This window comes from Hyperoodon ampullatus (assembly GCF_949752795.1).
Source record: "Hyperoodon ampullatus genome assembly, chromosome: 13".
NCBI classification, from domain to species: Eukaryota; Metazoa; Chordata; class Mammalia; order Artiodactyla; family Ziphiidae; genus Hyperoodon; species Hyperoodon ampullatus.
Genome location: NC_136926.1, coordinates 22,177,842 through 22,198,029, shown reverse-complemented (window position 1 = coordinate 22,198,029; position 20,188 = coordinate 22,177,842). Strand labels below are relative to the sequence as shown.

General features: G+C 57.5%; 1 protein-coding gene across 2 annotated transcripts in view; it reads left to right on the top strand.

Moving 5' to 3' along the window:
• TTC28 (tetratricopeptide repeat domain 28) overlaps positions 1-20,188 on the top strand; it is a gene marked incomplete at both ends in the record, with an annotated part of 616,677 nt that overhangs the window by 588,872 nt on the left and 7,617 nt on the right. For both annotated transcript variants that reach the window (XM_079717073.1, XM_079717072.1), the window contains 6 exons: positions 961-1,105; positions 11,062-11,241; positions 12,897-13,617; positions 16,196-16,320; positions 18,577-18,808; positions 19,402-19,478. In XM_079717073.1, coding sequence (XP_079573199.1) covers positions 961-1,105; positions 11,062-11,241; positions 12,897-13,617; positions 16,196-16,320; positions 18,577-18,808; positions 19,402-19,478 — 1,480 coding nt within the window. The remainder of the gene's footprint in view (positions 1-960; positions 1,106-11,061; positions 11,242-12,896; positions 13,618-16,195; positions 16,321-18,576; positions 18,809-19,401; positions 19,479-20,188) is intronic.

The following is a 20,188-nucleotide window of genomic DNA, read 5'->3' as shown; positions in this document are numbered from 1 at the left end:
GAGACCTAGTCTCTGCCTTAAGGTCCTTGAGTGCATAGCAGAAACTCCAGAACTGTGCACAGTGTCTGGATCAAGGTTGAGAGACCACTCACTATCCGATAGTCATGTGGAGACCGTCACCAGAGGCTGTGCTGAGGCCACGCTAGCCACGCCGAGGGGCTGGTTCAGAAAGACTCGTGGGGGCAGCCTGGTCCTTGCAGTGGAGATGGGTTTGTTTCCCTACCTGCCATCTCTTCTGCTCACCTGTGCCGTTTGTCCTCTGTTGGTCCCCAGGGCCTGTGTCAGTGCCTGGCAGGTAGCCGGTGCTCAGGAAACATTTTCTCAGTGCATCAGTGACTCAATGGATGTTGTTCGCCTGTGTTGGGAGTGAAACTTGGGGTCCTTGGGGTTGAAAATACCACCTGTACTAATAAAATTTTGCTTGGAAACTTTGGAACATAAATTTAAAAGGAAAACAAAACCCTGCAGCTGCGCCTGAGCTGACCGCCCACCATGCAGGGCCTCGGGCTGTGCTGGGGCTCCAGTGGGGGCCGGAGGCTGACCTGAGCCCAGGTTGGGGCCAACAGAATCCTCGTTGGCCCCAACAAGGCCAACGCCCTGGACATTAGTTGGTCTTGGGGCACCATCTTCCGAGCAGTTTGGTGGCTGCCCCGATTCTCATGGTCCTCATGTCTGCCTGCCCAGTCGCTCTACACAAGGATGTAATTAAATCCTTTGAAGAGCACTTCAGGACATTTGATTATGCAGAAAAGCTCCATAGCCGTGTAAGCTGCTGTGTGCAGCTGGTCCGCCCTGTGGTGTCTGTCAGTGCTCACTGTGCTGTGAACAGTACCTGAGGGGGAGGGGGCAAGGCCAGAGGGAGGGAGGCCGGCGCGTCCTGCTGGGAGGCCTCCCCGCTCCCTCCTCCAGGAACAGGAACGCAGCCTGTACCCGACGTCACCCATGTCCTTCTCTCCCCAGGAGCTGCCAGAGCATGACCAGCCTGGTCAGCAACGCCACGTCGCCCGTCAAGGACGGGACCTCCTCTCTTCCCAGGAGGCAGAGCTCGTTCGCCAGGCCGCCACTCCGCGCTCTGTACGACCTGCTCGTGGCACCCATGGAAGGGGTAAGTGCCCGGCCCAGGGCTCCTTGGCGTCAGGACGCATCACTTCCTGCTCAGCACCCCCACACCCCCCAGACAAAAAACAGGCTCCTGAGACAAAAGAGGTTTTCCAGACATGGGGCTTCTCCGTCCAGCTTCTCAGTCAGCATCCGGAAGCCCAAGTGGACGTGTGTTCTGGGTTGGCTGCTGGTTAGTGGATGGACCCTGAGCTCCAAGTGGGCAGATCCGGGTTCAGGTCCCAGCCCGGCTCCTTACTGGCTGGCTGGTCAGTTTGGCCTCTGTGACCTCCTCAGGTGCAAATGAGACGCTGCTCCTTCCCACCTTGCTCGTCAGACTTGGGGAGGCCTGGGGGCGCAGGGCTGCACGCATCTCCTCCATCTCCTCAGCAGTCAGCGCTCCCCCGCCCACTGCTCATCTGAGGGTCTTGCCTGAGCAGCTTCAAGCCCAGGGCCGCTTCCTGGTGAGAACAGACCCTTGGCCTCTGCCCTTGTCAGGACTCACTCCACCACAGGGTCCAGCGGCAGAGACGCCCTTGCACTTGTGATTTCTCGAGAAGGTTGAGTGCGGCTACTGACAGGTTTCTGTGGCCCTAGTCTTTGCACATCACTTTTCAATCCAGACGTGGCTATGTAACTGGCAGGAGGGTGTGGGGGGAGGGCTGCCAAAGGGCTCAGGGATCTTGTGAATCTGAATGGTGAGCCCATCAGATGCTTTTGTACGCGACTGTGTACTAGTCAGCTCTGGCTGCTGTAACAAAATGCTGCCGACTGGGGCTTAAACAACCGACATTTATTTCTCACAGTTCTGGAGGCTGGAAGTCCCAGATTCTTGGTGGGAGACCTCTTCCTGGCTTGAAAAAGCTACTTTTGCACGTGTTCTCACGTGATGGAGAGAAAGACAGAGACAGAGAGACAGGGAGAGCGAGCACACTCAGGTCTCTTCCTCTTCTTCTAAGGACACTAATCCCATCATGGAGATCCTGCCCTCATGACCTCATCTAAACTGAATTATCTCCCCAAGGTCCTACCTCCAAATACCATCATACTGGGGGCCTAGGGCATGAACATATAAATTTGGGGGGGACACAAGCATCCAGTTCATAACAGACCCCTAGGAAAGTCCAGGTACCTGCAGCAAGTGGAGGCTGTGCTCCTGGGGGGCCCAGCTCTCAGCTGGGAAGGGTGGGGATTGACGGGCCCTCAGGGAGCCAGCCTGTGTGTCCCTCCTAGCAGCTCCCCACAGACAGGTGGGAGATTTGTCTTACAGGTGTTGGAGTGGCCCATCAGCAGCTCTCTTCCACTTTAGCCGACTGACAGAGGTGAGGTGCATCCTTAAGGTGTCCTCACCTTGACAGTGATCCCTTCACCCTCAGGAAATGCCAGTGCATCTCCTGGCCTGGCCTTCCCAGGATGTGTGTCAACTTGCCTAATATTTTTCAGGAGGCTGCACTGCCTGGTGGTGCCCTCTGGACTTCCCTTGCTCAGGGACACAGGGGTGGAGGGAAGCACAGAGCCTCTAGGAGCTGGAAGCCTGGACTCGTGTCTAGCACTGCCTTTTCCTGGCTAGGTGACCTTGGCCAAGCTGGTACCCCTCCTTGAGTACCTGTGTCCTCATTAGAAATTGAGGACGATGCCACCGAGCAGAGCCATCTCTGCGTCCCTAGCAGCTGGCACTGGTGCATGTTGGCACTCAGTAAAATTTATAGATGGTACGTGGTCCAAAGCTGCATTTGGTTTTTGGGTCTAGTCTGGATACAAAGCAGAAGACCCAAGGCAGAAGTCAGCTAATGGGTTTTCTGTGGCCACTCTTTTGTGGCAGCTGGGAGCTTTTCAAGGGTTATCAAGCAGCAGAAAGGGGCTGGGCCTGCCCTGGAGCCACTTTGAGTCTGTGAGCCCCCGACCCTGTCAACCAGCCCCCTGCTGGTTCCCGCTTACTTCTGGGTAGATCCCAAGTCCAGTGACGTGCCTGCAGGGGACCCACACCTGAGCGTTGTTTGTTTCGCTGGTTGACACCAACCCTTTTGACCAGGGAAGGGGCTCTTCCCTTGTATCAAAGACAGAAATTCTCGGGGTGGAGAGCAGCGGGAAGAGGCTGGGGGCGGAGAGAGGCAACCCCTCCTTCCATCCATTGCAGCGTTTCCACCCAGGAGAGAGGCTGCTACAGCCACGAGTCATCCTTGAAGGGGTCCCATGAGTTCATAAACTCTGCCCTGTGTTTTTTAGACAGTTTTTCTCTCTGAGGACTTTCCCCTCTGACTTAAAGAATATAAACATGCCAGTGGGATTAGTGATTGCTTGTGTCTGGACATCTGTGCTCCTCCAGGGGTGCCGGGAGGGGGAAGATTTATGGACTTGAGCCCCAAACGAGTTAGAACTGTGATCCAAGTCATGTCTTTATACAGTTGACTAAGGAAGGAAACCCCGGCCCCCCAAGGTGCGTGCCGGCGTCCTGAGGCTGTGGCGGCCCTTCTGTGCTCGGGAACTGCATGTGTGAACGGGTGTGACCCTCAGGGGTGCGTCTCGTCTTGAAGTGAGGCATTTAGTTTGAAAGCATTTAGTTCCTGATATTTAGTCCTTTTGTGACTGAGGAGTTTGAACACAGTGAAGGAGTTAGGCTGCCTCACAAGAGATGTGGAGTAAAACCTTTCAGAGGTCGTTAAAGTAAATGATCAGGGCAAGAGCTTTTCCTTGGCCGACTGATGGGACTCACTGCGGTTCAGTAAAACCACTTCACCGAAGAGCTGGGATCTGATCAGGAGTTCCTTCCCTCCCCATTTCATCCCCTCATTCACGTGTTTATTGACACGTGCCAGGCACAGCCGGGCGCACACCGGGCACAGAGGAGACTGGGGGCGGGGGTGGTTTGCCGGGTATGATGCTCATGGACTGTGCTCCCGCTCAGCGCACTGCCTGGCGGAGGACGAAGACTGCTGGTTCCCGCCCTGCTCCGGAGGCCACTAGAGGGCGACACGGCACCGTCCGCTGCTCCCGCCGCTGTCAGCTGCCAGGCAGAGCCAGGCCTTCTTCACATTTTCAATGAAAATACAAATCAAAACCGAAAGTCCAAGATTATGAATTACTGACACTTCAAGACTAAAACGATTAGCCTCTTCACATGGGACGTATAATTATTTGAACAACTGCCTTTGTTTAGCCGCAGTCCTGTTGCTAAGGGACTAGGTCAGACGGTATGAAAAGTGGAACAGAATAATATTTTACCGCAGGCTTGCACCAGGACTTGATTTAATTTAGCTGAAGGGAAACACTGCCGTGGCTCTTTCCTTGAAGCACGCTGTCCTTTGCTGTCAGGACGGGTGAGCGTGTCCAGTTATCACTGAGGGGGCCCCATTCCATCTGCACATGAGCCATCATCAAACATTAAGTCAAATCCTGTCTCAGACCCAAAGGAGAAAATGTCACCAAAGTGGCACGTGCTAGTGTGAGAGGGACCGGGACCCAGTTTGTGTCCATGGCATTCGTTCTTCGTCACTGTGGAGTGAAGGGTAGTAACTCGTGCCCGAGCCTGGACTCGCCACAGGGACACGCAGAACCACGCGCCCCCAGGGCTGCTCCACGTGAAGCGCAGGCCCCGAATTACCCCTCAGTTTGCAGACGGGGCTTCGTCCAAAGCCAGAAGCTGCTAGCATTAAGGACCCGGGTGTAGAGTCTAAAATTCCCTAGGATTTGGTCAAATCACTCTTTAAATGTGATTTAACAAGTTCCTGGGCTTGTTCTAGTTATAGTCTCTGTCATCCTTATAATTATTTCCATTTATTTAAATTCCCTGTTTGCTAAGTTTACAGTCGTCAAAGCCAAGATGATAGGACAGGTGGGAGGAGTGAACGACTCTGGTCAGAAGGAATGGTCCCCCTCGTCCACCTCTGCTCTTGACTAAAGAAGCCTCCAGGCTAAGTGGAGTTATCTGGTTCCGGACCCCAGAAACGGACTTAAAACTTGCCGTTCACATCGGTTAGGTTGGTAAACTGCCTTCCTAGACACCAGAGCTCCAGGATGGCCCAGGACCTCTCCTCTGAGAACTCAAGGTAGGGGTCTGGCTCTGCCAGGGGCTTGGCCAGGAGGAGAGCTTGGCTTTGGCAGGGTCGTGACTGTGATGTCTGCTCTGGGGGAAAGGGACTCTTGTAAAGCGGTGTGATAACCTAGCTTATCCTTACCCGGTAGATGAGACCGACTGGTCAGTTGCCTGGTTTGTGAATAGACTGGAGGCTTTGGAGGTCGTCTTCGAAGGCTTGTCACACAACAGTCCGACCTTGACTCCAGAGTGTGGAGGGGGGACAAGGCCCGCGAGATGGGCACCGCCAGGCTGTCTGATTTCTGATTGGGACTCTGTGGTAACATTCACATGGATAGGACAGACGTCACCCAAAGACCACAAGTGTCACCACAGCTGATTAGGAGAAGGAAAAACAGAGGCAACGACTCGCAAGCTGTCTGGGCTGCTGAAGCAGTGGTGAGAGCGCCAGACTGATCAGCGAGCTCCTGCCAGGCAAGCGGTGTTCTCACCTAGGTCAGGGCCCCTTAGGTCGATTCGAGCTGATGTTCAACCGCCCCCGTCTCAGCAGCTTGGCCCCAGTAGGTTCTGGGGGAGCCAAGGCACGCCTTCCACTGAGGGCGTGTGGGCTCGTTTTCACCAGTTCGGCCACAGAGAGGCCTCTGTGCATGAGCAGACCCCTGGGCTGACTTGGCTGAGACTGGACCCTTGGTGGCCGGCAGGCCCCTCTGGCTCTGGTTGGCCACTGGTCATGCATCTCCCATAGCCAGATTCCTCTGGTTTGCCCCTTCTCAGAATCTCCAGGCAAACCAGTGGTTTGATTTTTGTTGCTCAGAGAGGACAGTTGAGTGGGTCGAATTTGCACTTTTGCATTTTTCTGGTTGGAAGACAGTGTCTGCAGTCCTGGTAGCTTGTAGTCATGGTTTCAGGGTTTTGTTTTGAACAGCTTTGATATTTACTGAGACTGATACCACCATCCATGACACCAATATTTCTCAGAAGCGTCACATAAAAGGTTTCTCTACCTTAAAAAGTTCTGTTTGATCAATTCGCTCAATCAAAAATATAATTCAGGAAAAAAATCCCAAGACCCGTACATGGTTCTGGGGTATCCAGATTCCCAGCAGTCAGTTCTTTGCTTCTGGAATCCTTGTTGTACACAGTGAAGTCCATTTCATCCCAAATCGAATCTGCTGGAAAGTTCATGGACCCAGGAATTTTCTTGCCCTCCCCCGTGGTGATCAGGGGTGTTCATTCTCTGGCCTGTGATGCTGCGAGGCTCTGAGAGGCCTCCTGTCCTTCCATGAAAATGGAACTCCCCGCGTATGGGGGCTGCAGGCTGCTCCTCTGAACCCTGGTGCTGTGCACAGAGCACGTAGTGCTGAAGCCAAAGTTAGGACGCATGCAACATCACGTTTGATATCGGTGCTTTCCAAACGGTTCAGCACCCCCCGGTCACCATGAGTGTATATGGGAGATCCCGTTAACCAAAATGGTGATCGAATCAGAGTTCACCACCCAGGCAAACACTTGGGACCCGTGGGGGTTGCCTGGGGGAACTGCCGACTCGGAAATTGGACGTCAGGGTAACTGCTCGGCGGTGGGTTTCACAGGTGTCAGGTGTGGTGGATACTCAGTGAAGAGCTGTGGATGATGGTGGTGGAGACGTGCAGGTGAGGAGGACCGTGGTGATGGCGGTATCCCTGAGTCCCTGGGTTCCATGTGGAGCTGGATGCTCCAAAGAGGCCATTTACGTGTTTTGGGCATGTTTACAAACACAGGAGGGAAAGGGAATGAGTTGTACTAGAAAAATGATCGAGACCCAGCAGGAAAGAATAGTATGAATAATAGGACCTGTGTTCCTCTTACTTAAAGCACCTGGAGGCAGTTGAGAATTCACGTTTGACCGGTATGTGCTGAGGGCCCGCCTAGAGCCCCACACGCTGCCTGTGAGGTCGCGGCGTCAGTGCTGTCCCGTGGGCTCGGGAACTGAGGGGCAGGGAGGTGAGAGTCTTGTCGATGTTCTCAGAACCCCCTCCACCTCTCCCCTAACCACACACCCCATCATCTAGCAGTTCTGGGTCCCCCAGAGCTCCCGACCCAGCACGCGGGCCCAGACCCCGTGGCGAAGGCCTCTCCTGGAATGTGCCTTCCCTTCCTGGTCACTGGGCAAGGCTTTCCAACCTTCCAAACCCTGCTCAACAGAGGGTCTGGGTGTGGTCCGGAGCTAGAAAGCACAGGTGGGTTAACCAGGGGAGATCAGTATCAAGACTGTTCCCTGTGGTGAAGGGGTAACTGAGATACAGGAGACTGTGCGGTTCTCCTGGGCTGAGGGAGCGAAACCCAGGAAGGACGGACACCGATGAGGTGTGGTTCCTCCTCCACCCACTCCCTGGGAGCGGGCTGTGCCCTGGTCAGGCCAGAGCCGGGCCACCCCTGAGTGCGGGGGGGAGGAGGCCAGGAGCCACCGCCGGCGGGGCCACAGCGGGGCTGCGTTCAGTACGTGCGCATGCGCACGCCCGCACGCACACGCCCGCACGCACACGCCCGCCTCAGGGCAGCACGTGTCGCTCGGGAGAACCGGCTGCAGGAAGCAGCGTGTCAAGAGCAGGTGTGGACAGGGCGTTGGGAGCTGAGGTGGGAGCTGAGAACAGCCGCCTGGAGCCCCCTGTGGAGAGGAGCCCCTTCTCCTCTGCAAAGCCTGGGCTTCACCCGTTTTCGTCCTCTCACTGCCCACCTCCCCTCCAGCCCGGCCGGCCTGGCGCCGCGAGCCCTCCAGCCGTGTCTGCTGCGACAGGCAGGGTCATGGCCCTGGTGAGAGCAAAGGGACGCTTCCTGGGGGAGTAAACAGATTTTAGGGCACTTGGCCTGGTGTTTTCTACTTCAGAAGACACCTTTCTAGAAACTGTAGGGGTCAGAGAGTCGGAGTCCTTGCTGGCATTTGTTGGACTGTGCTCGTGGCGGGTGTGGGGGCGATGTGGAGCCCTTTTGTCCTTCAGACCCAGGGCTTCAGAAGCCAGCGAGCCCTTCCCAGACTGACAGACGGAGGCGGAGAATGGCGCTTCCTTGAATTCCCTCTCCTTTTCCGTCTAACAGACGAGGTGTAGCTTGCATAGAGACATCACTGTGCTCTCTGTGTTTAAGTTCACATTGGATTATGGCTGATCCTTCCGTGCCAGGGTGACGCTCGTGTGTCCTGGAGGCAGGATGCAGAGGACAGCTTTCAGGGCCTCTGTTCCAACACGTTCGGTCAGTGTTCCCGCTGCCTTTAACCAGAGCTGCCCGTCTGCTATGCAGCCCGTCTGCCACCACCCACCTCCTTCCCCTCTGCTGGACAAGGGTCCCATTTGGAGCCCTCACCCAGGGCTGTGCGTGCCAGGTCAGTACCTGCTGCGAGGTGCTGTCCCGGGAGGACCTGGACCTATGAATTCGGGTACATGGTTCAGAGACAGGCTCGCAAGCTCCCAGGCTAGAGTTTCAGAGGTGTTTCCCTCTCCTCGCTGCTAAGGCCACTCTTCACCAAGTTCTGTCCCCTTCTCTCCGCTGCGTTTCCTCGTCTGAATTACCACGTGCAGCCCGTCTCGTTGGTGCAGGCTCCCTTTCAAGGTTCCGCAGCAGAGGATGTAGGTCCCCACAGCCTGCGAGAGCCACACTCCCGCTCAGCCTCAGGCCTCCACCATCTGGCTCCCGAGTCCCTCTGCAGCCTTGCCCTCCGTGTGCCCCATGGGCCTCGTCTGCCCAGGTGGGGCCTCCCCACCTTCACGTGCAGAGCAGCAGCCGGGGGGGCCCAGCATCGTGTCCCACCCTCTGGGGCTGGTGTTTTACACTTCCGTGGTCTCACTCAGTAGTGGTTTCTTGTGCACGCTTTATTTTCTGAGACATTGCATCATCGTGAGCTCTCAAGCAGGGACTGAGTCCTGAACTGACGTGGCTCCCCGTCGCCCAGTCACCCACCTTAGACACTAGTGGAGAGATCAGAAATCAGTCATCGGAGAAGACATCTGAGCTCCTCCCAGGACGTGACATCACCCTCTTCAGGCTTGTGCCTCAGACAAGACAGTCTTGTGGGCAGAGGTAGCAGAGTCCCTTCAGAGGCACTCTGCTTGTGGACCTTTTCTCTAAGCAGCATCCAGCCTCTTACCTGGCCCAGCACCCCTCAACTACCTTCACTTCACGTGACAGGTGCTGTTGTGACTGGGGACTTGTCTGAGAGTGCTGTGTCCCCGTGAAGTCCATGACCTCTGGAATGACAGCTGACAGAGAATTATCAGGGTTGGGCCCTGGCAGGTGGAGTCCAGGGAAGGTCTGCAGGGGTAGGGCTGCCGCCCTGTCCAGTGATGCCTGGTGACCCCGGATCAGGCAAGGATGGGTCTGGTTCTTCCCATGGCAGGTGGCCTGAGCCCCCCATTGCCCACGTGCCGGGCAGCAGTGCTCCGGCTGGGCAGTGATCACTGTCACAGCTGCTGACCCATCCCCGAGGTCAGGGTACCATCAGCCCAGCTGCTCCGGCCCGGCCCCCAGGGCCTCTGGGTGCACTGCAGCAGCCAGCAGTCTGCCCTCCAGAGGGCCTTCCAGAGCCTCCTCCCTGTGCCAGGCCAAGCAGGGGCCTCGGTGTGGCCCACGGTGGGGACACGGAGCCCAGGAGTTGACCCCTGGAGTGGGCACTGTGCACACCCTGCTTCTTCCTTCCTGGGTCGTACGTGCAGCGATACTTTTACCTTTTCTTGGAAAGTAGCTCTTAAAGAAAAAAAGAAACAGTTGGCCCAATAATTTTTACTTCTTCTTTCTTTAGATGCATCTAGAATTTTTTAAAAAAGAAAGAAAGCCACAGGGGGTGTGTACAGACAGGATGTCCCGCCAGGCGTGTGTCCCCTTGGGTGAGCTGAATGCCCTCTGCACCCTCAGCCCAGTGCCCACAGCAGCGCGGCCGTGGACACTCGCTCCTCCAGAGCGCGGTGGCTTGGGCAACAGAGGGATGGGTGGGGGGTGGACCCGGCTGTGACCCTCCCCCGAGCCAGCACCCCAGGGCTCAGGGCCGCCCAGCACCTGGCACCTGGTGCCCGCGGTCTGTGGGCCCTGCACATTCTCCCCGCAGGCTCCTGTGGCCGCTTCGTCTCTTTATTCACACCTAGCCTGTGTCTAGTCTGGTTTTCACAGTCATTGCCACTTGCGTTCTCCAGGTTCACCCGGCCCTAGTCTCCATGAGCGATCCTGTTGGGGCATGAGGGGTGTCTGTCTGCTATGGGTCCGATGCACTCACCCTTCCCTCAGGTCCCCGCCTGGGCCTTTCAGGAGTGAGTGATGGGGGTCCCATCAGTGTCAGATTCCCTGCCAGCACCGGGGGAGCGAGTGGGGACAGCCCCTGCAGAGCCTGGGGCCATGGGGCCATCCTGTCCTCGGGGGAGGGACACAGAGGCCTGAGGTGACTTGAGGTCCTGGAATCTGGAACCCTTCTCCTCCGGGGATGTCATCCTGGTTCCCAAAGCTGCTGTCTGCACGCCAGTTCTCTCGCCTCCTGTCCGCTGAAATGGACAGCACGTCCCACTTCAGTTGAGACCTCACTGCCTGTGTTACAGGGTCATCCCTACGCTGCCCGTAGGTCCCTGTGCCAACGCAGCCTCTCCTGCCCTGGTCCTTCGGGTGCACCGTGACTCACTGAGTGCTTTCTGGGACAGCTGCCCTTTGCATGAATGCCCTGCCTTCTGTAGAAACCTCTGGATGACCCGGGCTGATCCTTGTCTCTGTGGGACACCCTCCGTGACGGGGGACCACAGTCGCCCTCCTGGCCCTGCTCCTCTACCCTCCTCCTCGGGTGGCGCCTGTGAGGCAGGTGGGAGGGAGCCCCGCCCATCGCCCCCACTCCCTGAGCGGACCCCCTGGGGGCGGGGGTGCCTGGTCCTCCCCAGGCATCCCCCCCGCTGGGTGTGTCAGCCACTCCACTCACCCCGCAGGGCCTGATGCACTCCAGCGGCCCTGTGGGCCGGCACCGGCAACTGGTCCTGGTTCTGGAGGGGGAGCTCTACCTCATCCCGTTCGCCCTCCTGAAGGGAAGCTCCTCCAATGAGTACCTGTACGAGCGCTTCGCCCTCATCGCCGTCCCTTCCATCCGCTCCCTCGGTCCTCAGGCCAAGGTAAGTCAGGCCCGCCTGGGTGTTTGGGGCGCTGTCCCTCTGGCTGGGCTGGCGACTGTAAGGAGGAGGTATGGACTCCCTAGTTTGCGGCTGGTGGGGTGACTTTGGAGCAGATCCATCCGAAGGCAGGGGGACAGCCTCCCGAACACTTTGCCACCCCAGGACACACCATGTGTGTCATTTCTCTCTGCGTTGCTTTGCTGTGACACCAGGGTTGGGAGCTACTCCCAGCACTGAGTCAGGCTGGAGGCCGTGCCGCCTGTCTGAGGAAGCGGGTCACCCCCTGGGGGCCGCGCTCACCCGCCAAGCTGACCGCTGAGTGGGTGCCGAGTGTGCCCCGCAGAGGGGCCGCAGGCAGGGAGGGCAGACAGATGGGATTAGCGCCAAGTGGGCAAGGACCCCACAGGCCGACAAAGAACCGAAAACAAATGGGTGGCTTTCAGGACTTGGGCCTCATTCAGCACGAATCAGCGTGGGATGAACTCTGTGGACTCAAGGGGGTGACAGTGGCCCACCGCAGGTCAGGGCTTAGCCCACAGCCACCCCTGGCCCTGCCCACCTACCTAGAGGGCCTTCGGAGCCAGCCCTGAGCCCTCTTCCCTTCTCTAGACTCGCCCAGGTACCCTGAGACCCGGGCTCCCTCCTGCCCCGACACTCCTGCCCCAGGCCTGGGTGTGGGCGGCCCCCACAGGACCTGCCTTGGCCTCCGTTGACCTTGGTCATTGGCATGGTTCCAGCCGGGTCAGTTTCTGCCTCATGGGTCTTGGAGATCTTAGTTATGACTGTTTTTGTTGCTGAATTGTACTTCTCCTGGGACAGAATCAGTTCAAGGTGAAAGAAATGATTTTCTCCAAGTTTTCCTCATGTCCATGGTTGACTGTGAATCCCACCCGTGAGCCAGCTGTGTGCCGTCCGGCACGGGGGGTCAACTCACCTCTCCTGCTGTCAGGGCACCCTGGGAGGCAGAGATGAACCAGAGAGTGGAAGAGTCCCGTCTCCCAACAGGCACCCGAGAGGCATTTCTCTTTCCCAGTTTAAGGCATCACCAGGTGGAAGCACCAAAAAATTATTTTGAAATAATTTGATACGTGATGTTTTCCCCAAAAAACATCAGAAGGCATCGTGGGGGAAAATCAGAACTTTGTTGGGCTTCTTTATGCTGATTTGATAATTCAGTGATGTTTTTCATCTTTCCAATTGTAGTGCCTCTAAAGGACTTAATTTGGCCCTGTCTCCCCTGTGACTTGCTTTTTGCAAGTTTAAACAAAATCACCCCTCAGAGCCCCTGTTGCATCAGGAGTGGGTTCCCCCTGATTGAGGGGCTCACAGGGGAGCCTGTGGGAGGGAGATGGAGGTGGTCCTGCCCTGCACACCCTCGCCTCCTACACGCCCTGTCCCACCCCCCTCCGGCTTGACAAACATCAAGGGGTCTTCCTGCCATCTATCTGGTCTCATTGTTTTCAAGAGCTTGTCACTAGCAGGTGTGATTCTCAGTCAGACATGCACCTGTGTCAAAAAGGTCTTGAAAAGTAGAGTGAACAAGGTTATCAGGAGAACAGGTGGAGCCACGCTGGATGCAGCCCTGCTGGAGTGCTGGCATCTGCCTGCCCCAGAGAAGCCCTAATGGGTGGCCCGCTGTCTTCCTTCCCCTCCAGTCTCACCTGCGGAAGAACCCTCCCGCCTACTCCAGCTCCACGTCCATGGCGGCTGTGGTCGGCAACCCCAAGCTCCCATCGGCGGTGATGGACAGGTGGCTGTGGGGCCCGATGCCGTCAGCCGAGGAGGAGGCCTACATGGTGTCCGAGCTGCTGGGCTGCCAGCCGCTGGTGGGCAGCGTGGCCACCAAAGAGCGGGTCATGAGCGCCCTGACCCAGGCCGAGTGCGTCCACTTTGCCACCCACATCTCTTGGAAACTGTCGGCCTTGGTCCTCACGCCCAGTGTGGAAGGCACCCCTGCTGGCAGCAAGAGCTCCTTCGGCCACCCCTACACCATCCCTGAGTCCCTGCGGGTGCAGGATGACACCAGCGATGGCGAGAGCATCTCGGACTGCCCGCCGCTGCAGGAGCTGCTGCTCACGGCCGCCGACGTCCTGGACCTGCGACTGCCTGTGAAGCTGGTGGTCCTCGGCTCCTCCCAGGAGTCCAACAGCAAGGTCACAGCCGACGGGGTCATCGCGCTGACGCGGGCCTTCCTGGCAGCCGGCGCACAGTGTGTCCTCGTGTCTCTGTGGCCTGTGCCCGTGGCTGCTTCCAAGATGTTCCTGCACGCCTTGTACTCGTCCCTGCTGAATGGCCTGAAGGCCAGCGCGGCCCTGGGCGAGGCCATGAAGGTGGTACAGAGCAGCAAGGCCTTCTCACACCCCTCCAACTGGTCAGGTAGGGGCTCGGGCGCCTGTCAGAGGGGCTGGGGGTGCAGTCAGGGGTGGTGGGGGGTGAGGATGGGGGCGGGGAAGGGGCTGGGAAAGACAGTGCGGAGAGGCTCAGGGAGGGGGCCTCGCTGGCCGAGCCAAGTCAGTCTCTCCTCACTGTGGCATTAAAGTGGCCTTGTGAGCAGGAGCGTCAGAACGGTTTGCCGTCAGAGCACGTGTCAAGCCCCTCCTGATGTCGTGTATACTGGGTGACCCATTTTACGGCCCTCATAGGAAATCCCAGACTGTAGGAAAGAGCAGTCAGTGTGTTTAGAAAGACCTGAGATTTGGTCATCGGAGGACTTGGGTTTGGTCCAGCTCCGCATCAGGCTGTGTGACCTGAGACAGGTTCCTTACCCTCTCTGAAGCTCAGTGTCCTCAGTGGTACCAAGGGGATGACGGTGGTGGTGCCGGCATCTCCCTGTCCACATTTGAGACAATCTGAGGAGTGGGTTGAACGTCTTGTGATGCGTGAGGGGCCGGCGGCATGTGTGTGCCCAGTGGTCCCACCGCAGGGCCCTGTGCGGGGCATGAGGGCCTGGGAGTGGAGGGAGCATGTTCCCTGTGACATCTGGTCTGCCGCTCAGCTCCGTGCGATGATCTGCGACCCGCTCTGGACCCCCCCATGTGGGAGACCCTCCCCAACAGGCTGAGACAGAGTCCAAACCCAGACCCAGGCCTCTCATGTGGCAGGGCCATTTTGCTGACACGCTTCATGATCCTTCGGTTTGCGGTGGTCTCTCTGAATTGGCCCCTACACCTCCCCAGGACCTCCAGAGCAGAAGACAATCCCACCAATGCCACAATGAGTGTCTTAAACCTTGAGAAGCAGAGGCACACCAAAAATACTACTTTCAAACATTTATATTTTATTGTTTTAATGGCAAAAAAAATATACCATTCATTTATATGTTTAAAAGGTGGGAACAAAATGGCTTTCACCTTACTCTTCCTCTCAAAGTAAATCCAGTTGACGTGAGCTGAGGTTGCTGGTGTTGTTCCCCAAAGGCGGGTGAGCCCTGAAGTGGGGCCGTGGCGTCCCGGGCCCAGTGGCCAGCAAACAGGAGCCTGTGGGGGCCGCCCTGGGCGTGGCGCTGAGTTGCCCACGGCCAAGGGCTGGTGCCGGGTGGGTGAGCCATGTTGTTGAGGAGTGGAACGTGTTTACTTCACAAATACATCATAGCTGTGGTCTTGTTCAAAAAGGTATTCAAAATTCAAAGCAGAATCTATCCTGTTTCCTCACGTGGCTGAAGAGAAGCATTCAGTTGGTCCAGCAGGCCTCCTCTCTGGCAGCCCTCAGCTCACGGCTGGGCCCTCCCTCTGCGAGGCAGGGGGCAGGCAGGCCCTGCGGGTTTGGGCCTGGCCATGTTGCCAGACTTCTTCTGCCAGGAGATGTGGAAATCAGAGGCGATCACGCCCGTGGTTTCCATGATTGTTCTCAGCACATGGTGTCCGTTTATATCTGTTCTCAGCAGTCAGAAGGGGCTCTGAGCACCATGTGGTCCCGCAGAATGTACTGCAGGGTTTGTGGGGACCCCCCTGTGCTTGGCCATTTATTCTTTGTTTTTTTTTTTTTTTTTTTTTCGGTACGCGGGCCTCTCACTGTTGTGGCCTCTCCCGTTGCGGAGCACAGGCTCCGGATGCGCAGGCTCAGTGGCCACGGCTCACGGGCCCAGCCGCTCCACGGCATGTGGGATCTTCCTGGACCGGGGCACGAACCCGTGTCCCCTGCATCGGCAGGCAGACTCTCAACCACTGTGCCACCAGGGAAGCCCTTGGCCATTTATTCTTGACAGGGCCTCCCAACCCCACCCCACATCTTCCCAGTGTGCTTATGGACATGGTATTTTTGTCATTGTTTAGTTTCAGTGACAGACAATAGAAAAGCCAACTGTTCTGTGGGAAATGGTGTTTAATGATGCGGCCCTGTTACCCTTAAAAACAGCCTTGGCACATTCATTCTCAGAAAACCCTTCCCCTCCATTACTTGGGGCAGGTTGGTCCTAAAGTTGCCGGGGGAGGCTGCTCCACTGTGTACCTCCCCCAGGCCCTGCTTATGGAAGTGGGTGCTGGGGAAGAGGAAGGGGGACGGGATCCAGGCAGACGTGTGGCTCCTTCCTCCCCAGCCTAGGCTCCGTTTGCTCATCTTACAACTGGGGGATACCTCCTCCTGTCCCCTCATCTGGTGGCCCCGAGGAGTCAGGCACACCCGCCCCTCCATCCCCGGGCACATTCCAGACCGACACAGATTAATTTCAGGGAAAACAAGGCGGATCATTCCTCGGGATGGTGGCCAAGCCAGGGAGGGGCCCTGGGGGCCACACAGCCTTTTCCTGCCTCGCTCACTGCACAGTTACCTCAGCAGCTTTCCTGAGCAGCTCACCCAGCAAAAGAGTATCAAACTGCCCCAGTTGAGTTAGCCGTCCCGGTCCAGCCCGTGGAGCAGCTGTCCTTGGCAGGCCTCTCTCTCTCTGGCACAAATGAGCTGTAGAGACCAGCTGGGCTGGGTGAGGGCGGCTCTGAAGTGCTTTCTGGGCTCCCCACAGGGTTCTTGCTCATCGGGAGCGATGTGAAGCTCAACAGTCCCTCCTCGCTCATCGGCCAGGCCCTCACCGAGATCCTCCAGCACCCAGAGCGGGCGCGGGATGCCCTGCGAGTGCTGCTGCACCTGGTAAGGGGCGCAGGGCCCTCGCGGGAGGCAGCTGGAGATGCACAAGGAGCAGGGCGCGGCTGGAAGGATCCCACAGCACCAGGAGGCGTGAGCGGGTGGAGGGGACGTTGTCCCCAGACGTCTGTGCGGTGGGCACAGTGTGCAGTGTCACACCGATGGCTGCAGCCATCCTCGCCCAGACCCTGTGGGGGTTGGCCAAGGGGGGCCCTGGAGCAGGGCCTGACCACAGGTGCTTCCGCCCCATGGCTTTGGGCAAGTGACCTTGCTCTCCGAGCCTCAACTTCCTTGAGTAGAAGGGAGGATAAAACTTTACAAGGTCCTCGTGAGGGTTAGAGAAAAGGTGAGTAGCTGGCACATAATAGGGTCCTAGTAGCTGAGAACTGGTATTTTATAATCAAAGGACACTGGCCTTTCCCTAAACTCAATTGGAAGAGTCCAAGCCCAACCCTACTCTTGGTGGGGCCCTGGTGAGAACACAGAGGCCATACGCCATTTTCTACAGAATTGAAAGGTTATAGATAAATCTAGCCAGGAAACAGTGACATAAAACTTGTTCCACCCTTCCACCTTGATAACCTGGCAGGCAGTTTCAAATAATTTAGAATTCTTAGCTTCCTTGGAGTTCTGTGCCAGAAGGACCAGTGCAGCCCCAGCCCAGACCCCATGAGGCAGGGGGAGGTGGGGTACCGCCCACGCCACAGCTGAGCTCTTTCCAAACCCAAGGCAACAGCCACCCCGTAGCTTAGAGGTGCACACACGGCTCTGCCTGTGCTCAGGAGGGAAGGACCCAGTGAAGGCTTCTCCACGGGTCCTGGCAGTGGGCTGGGGCCGGCTTCTGGGTGGGCATGTTCCCTTGGCCAGGGGAACGCCACGGCCCATGAGGCTGGGCATCAGCTCTGTGTGGACTCCAGTGAGGGATCAGTCACGGACATTTCCTAAGCTCAGGTCTGCCTGAAGGAGGTTTTTTCAGGCCTGACAGAAATCAGTGTGTGAACAAGAATGCTGGAGCCTGAAACCTCCGACAGCTCTTGGGCCAGCCACAAGGCACCCACGCTGCCTGCCACCGGGTGGACGTGCTCTTGTGCTTTGAGAATTTGGGGGAAGACTTTCTCAACTGACTTTAACCTGTGCCTGGAAGCTGCACGGAGCCTTTATGTTGCTCAGCACTAGGACCCTTGTCAGGTCCCTCTTGCCCCGAGAGGTGCCCTCCTTCCTTGCTGTAGCCCATTTGCTTTCTCCTCCCAGGCCAGGCCGTGGAGCAAGAGCCAGGCCTCTCCGCTCCCATTCGGCCTTGAGGCCCCTCGAGTACATCTAAGGGTTTTCTCTTTCTTCTTGGCTTCATCTTCTGGGGTGAGTGTAGGGGCCATGGGTCAAGTTCACCAGTCTTTTCCTCCTTCTATCCACTGGACAGTGTCTCTAGGGCCCTTCTAGCCCAGGGCACAGCCAGTTGGCTGCCTGTCTGTCCTGCCCGGGAACGTGCGTTTCCTCCTGCCTCTGATGTCAGCCCCCAGCATCCCAAGGTTTTACTCTAAAAAAAGTCTCAAGTGACATCCTGGACAACTCTCCTTCCCCTCCAGTGACAGCACATGTACCCCAGAGCAGGTGACATCTCAGAGGGACTGAGGTTTCCCTTAGAGAGAAAAACCGCCAAGGAAAGGCCTGTGCCTGTTGCAGGTGCTGTGGATGCTCCCTGGGAGAGTTAAGGTGGCAGTTATCTGGCAGCACTGATTTAGGCCCTGGAAGGTGGGAGGGGCCCGTGTGCAGGTGGACACAGGTTCCAGAGGTCAGCGCTATAGGATGGAGGAGGAGTTGGAGGCCTGGGGGACAAAGGCCCCACGGTGGGCACTGCTTGGTGTGTGTGAGGTGCACGAGCAATGAAGAGGGTCCTGAAGGCCTGAGGGTTCATCCTAGTGATGGGGCGCAGCCATTGCAGGGTTTGGGCAGGTCCCTGGCCGGAGACTGGTTTTCAGACAAGTCACTTCAGTGTCTGTGGAGGACAGCCCGGAGCTGGGTTAGGGAAGGGACAGGACTCTTCTGAGTCTCCAGCCTCGGCTCTGATGGTAGCAGCCCCTCCCTTGCAAGACACTGGCTGCTGCTGCAGTGTGGTCCTCAGCCCTGGGTGCCTGGTGGCAGCTGCCAGCCCTGCACAGCTTCCCACATGGGCTTTGTGTTCCCCCAAAGCCACTTGGAGAGAAAACAGGGTACGCCCCCGCCCACCCCGCGCAGAGTGGCACCTCACTCCCCCCTCCCCTGCAGGTGGAGAAGTCCCTGCAGCGCATTCAGAACGGGCAGCGCAACGCCATGTACACATCCCAGCAGAGCGTGGAGAACAAAGTGGGTGGCATCCCTGGCTGGCAGGCCCTCCTCACCGCTGTGGGCTTCCGGCTGGACCCCCCGGCCAGCGGCCTGCCGGCAGCCGTCTTCTTCCCAACCTCCGACCCGGGCGACCGGCTCCAGCAGTGCAGCAGCACCATCCAGTCCCTGCTGGGTGAGCCTCAGCTGACAGCTCAAGCAGGGTAGTGGGTGGCCGCGGTCCCTGCTGGGTCTCAGACGGGGAGGAGCGAGGGTCTCTTGAGAAGTGCTGCGGAGTCCCAGACACAGACTCCTCCTGATCTGGGAGAAAGGAGTGCTCCTGACCTGGTGTTTCCATCTGATGGCAACACATCCTCTTACCCCTTCCTGGGGTGACATGAGGTCTTGCTGGGCAAACAGTAGCTGCTATTAACATTTATTCCGCAGCTTCGGATCTGACAGAGCTGTGTGGCTGACCCCAGGGTGACGCGGGGCACAGAGGCTCAGGGCTGCCCTTTGTGCTTCACTCGAAGCGGGTGATGCTGCCTGAGCAACTAGTTGGGGTCCTGGCATGTGACCGTACGCCTGGAGGACACAGCAGGGTCAGGACTGGCCCTGCCTCCATCTGCCCTTCTCAGAGACAAGTCAGACACGGATACACACGTCTGGCTGTCCCGAGCTTCTGAAAGTGCCACCAAAGCTGAGCGTTTGGGTGCGTTCCCCTCGGAAGGTGCAGGGCTGGGGGTGCAGAGGCCCCTCCGGGTAACGCCTGCCTCCTCCTTGCTTTAGGTCTGCCCAACCCTGCCCTCCAGGCCCTCTGCAAGCTCATCACTGCCTCGGAGACGGGCGAGCAGCTCATCAGCCGGGTGAGTTGAGCCAGGACAGCTGAGCCCAGGTCTGAGGACTGTGCCGGGTTGGAAAGACAGTGATTTGGCCCCAAATAGGAACCTGCACGTGATGCAGCCTCACTGCTTTTTTTCAGCTTTTGTAATGAGAAGGAAAAGGCAAGGGCTGGGAGTAGAACTGCCCTCTCTGGCAGGTGCAGGCACAGAGGAGCAAGTTCTCCCAGTGTCCTCCCTGGGCACTGAGTCCCAAGGGCCTCAGAGGATGCTTAAGGGGCCCCAGTCACCTGTAGTCTCAGGGCATTTCCTGAACTCTCCATTCAGTGGTCTCCTGCACCTTATCATCCCTAACCACCAACTGTTTCTGCTGATTGACAAGTGCTGCAGCCACCTTACCCAAGCCAGCAGGTGTAGGGCCATCCCGTCAGGGTGGCTACAGGTGCTCCAATACTTATTCTTAGGTCAAAGTATGAACCCTGCCTGAAACAAAACCACCACTGAGGCACAGTGGTGAACACAAAGTCAAGTCTCATGAAAGATACTGCTTAGCAGGTTTTCAAAAAGTGATTTCTTTTAGGAGAATGTAGATCTAATTCAGAGAATCGGAGGATTCTAACCCTTAGCATCATGTAGGCCCTTCCCAACTTGGCCTAAGAGCTTCTGATCTTCCTACTGGCCAGTGAGGGTCTGGAACAAGCACTGGGGTGACAGCATAGCAATCCCTAAAGAGCACA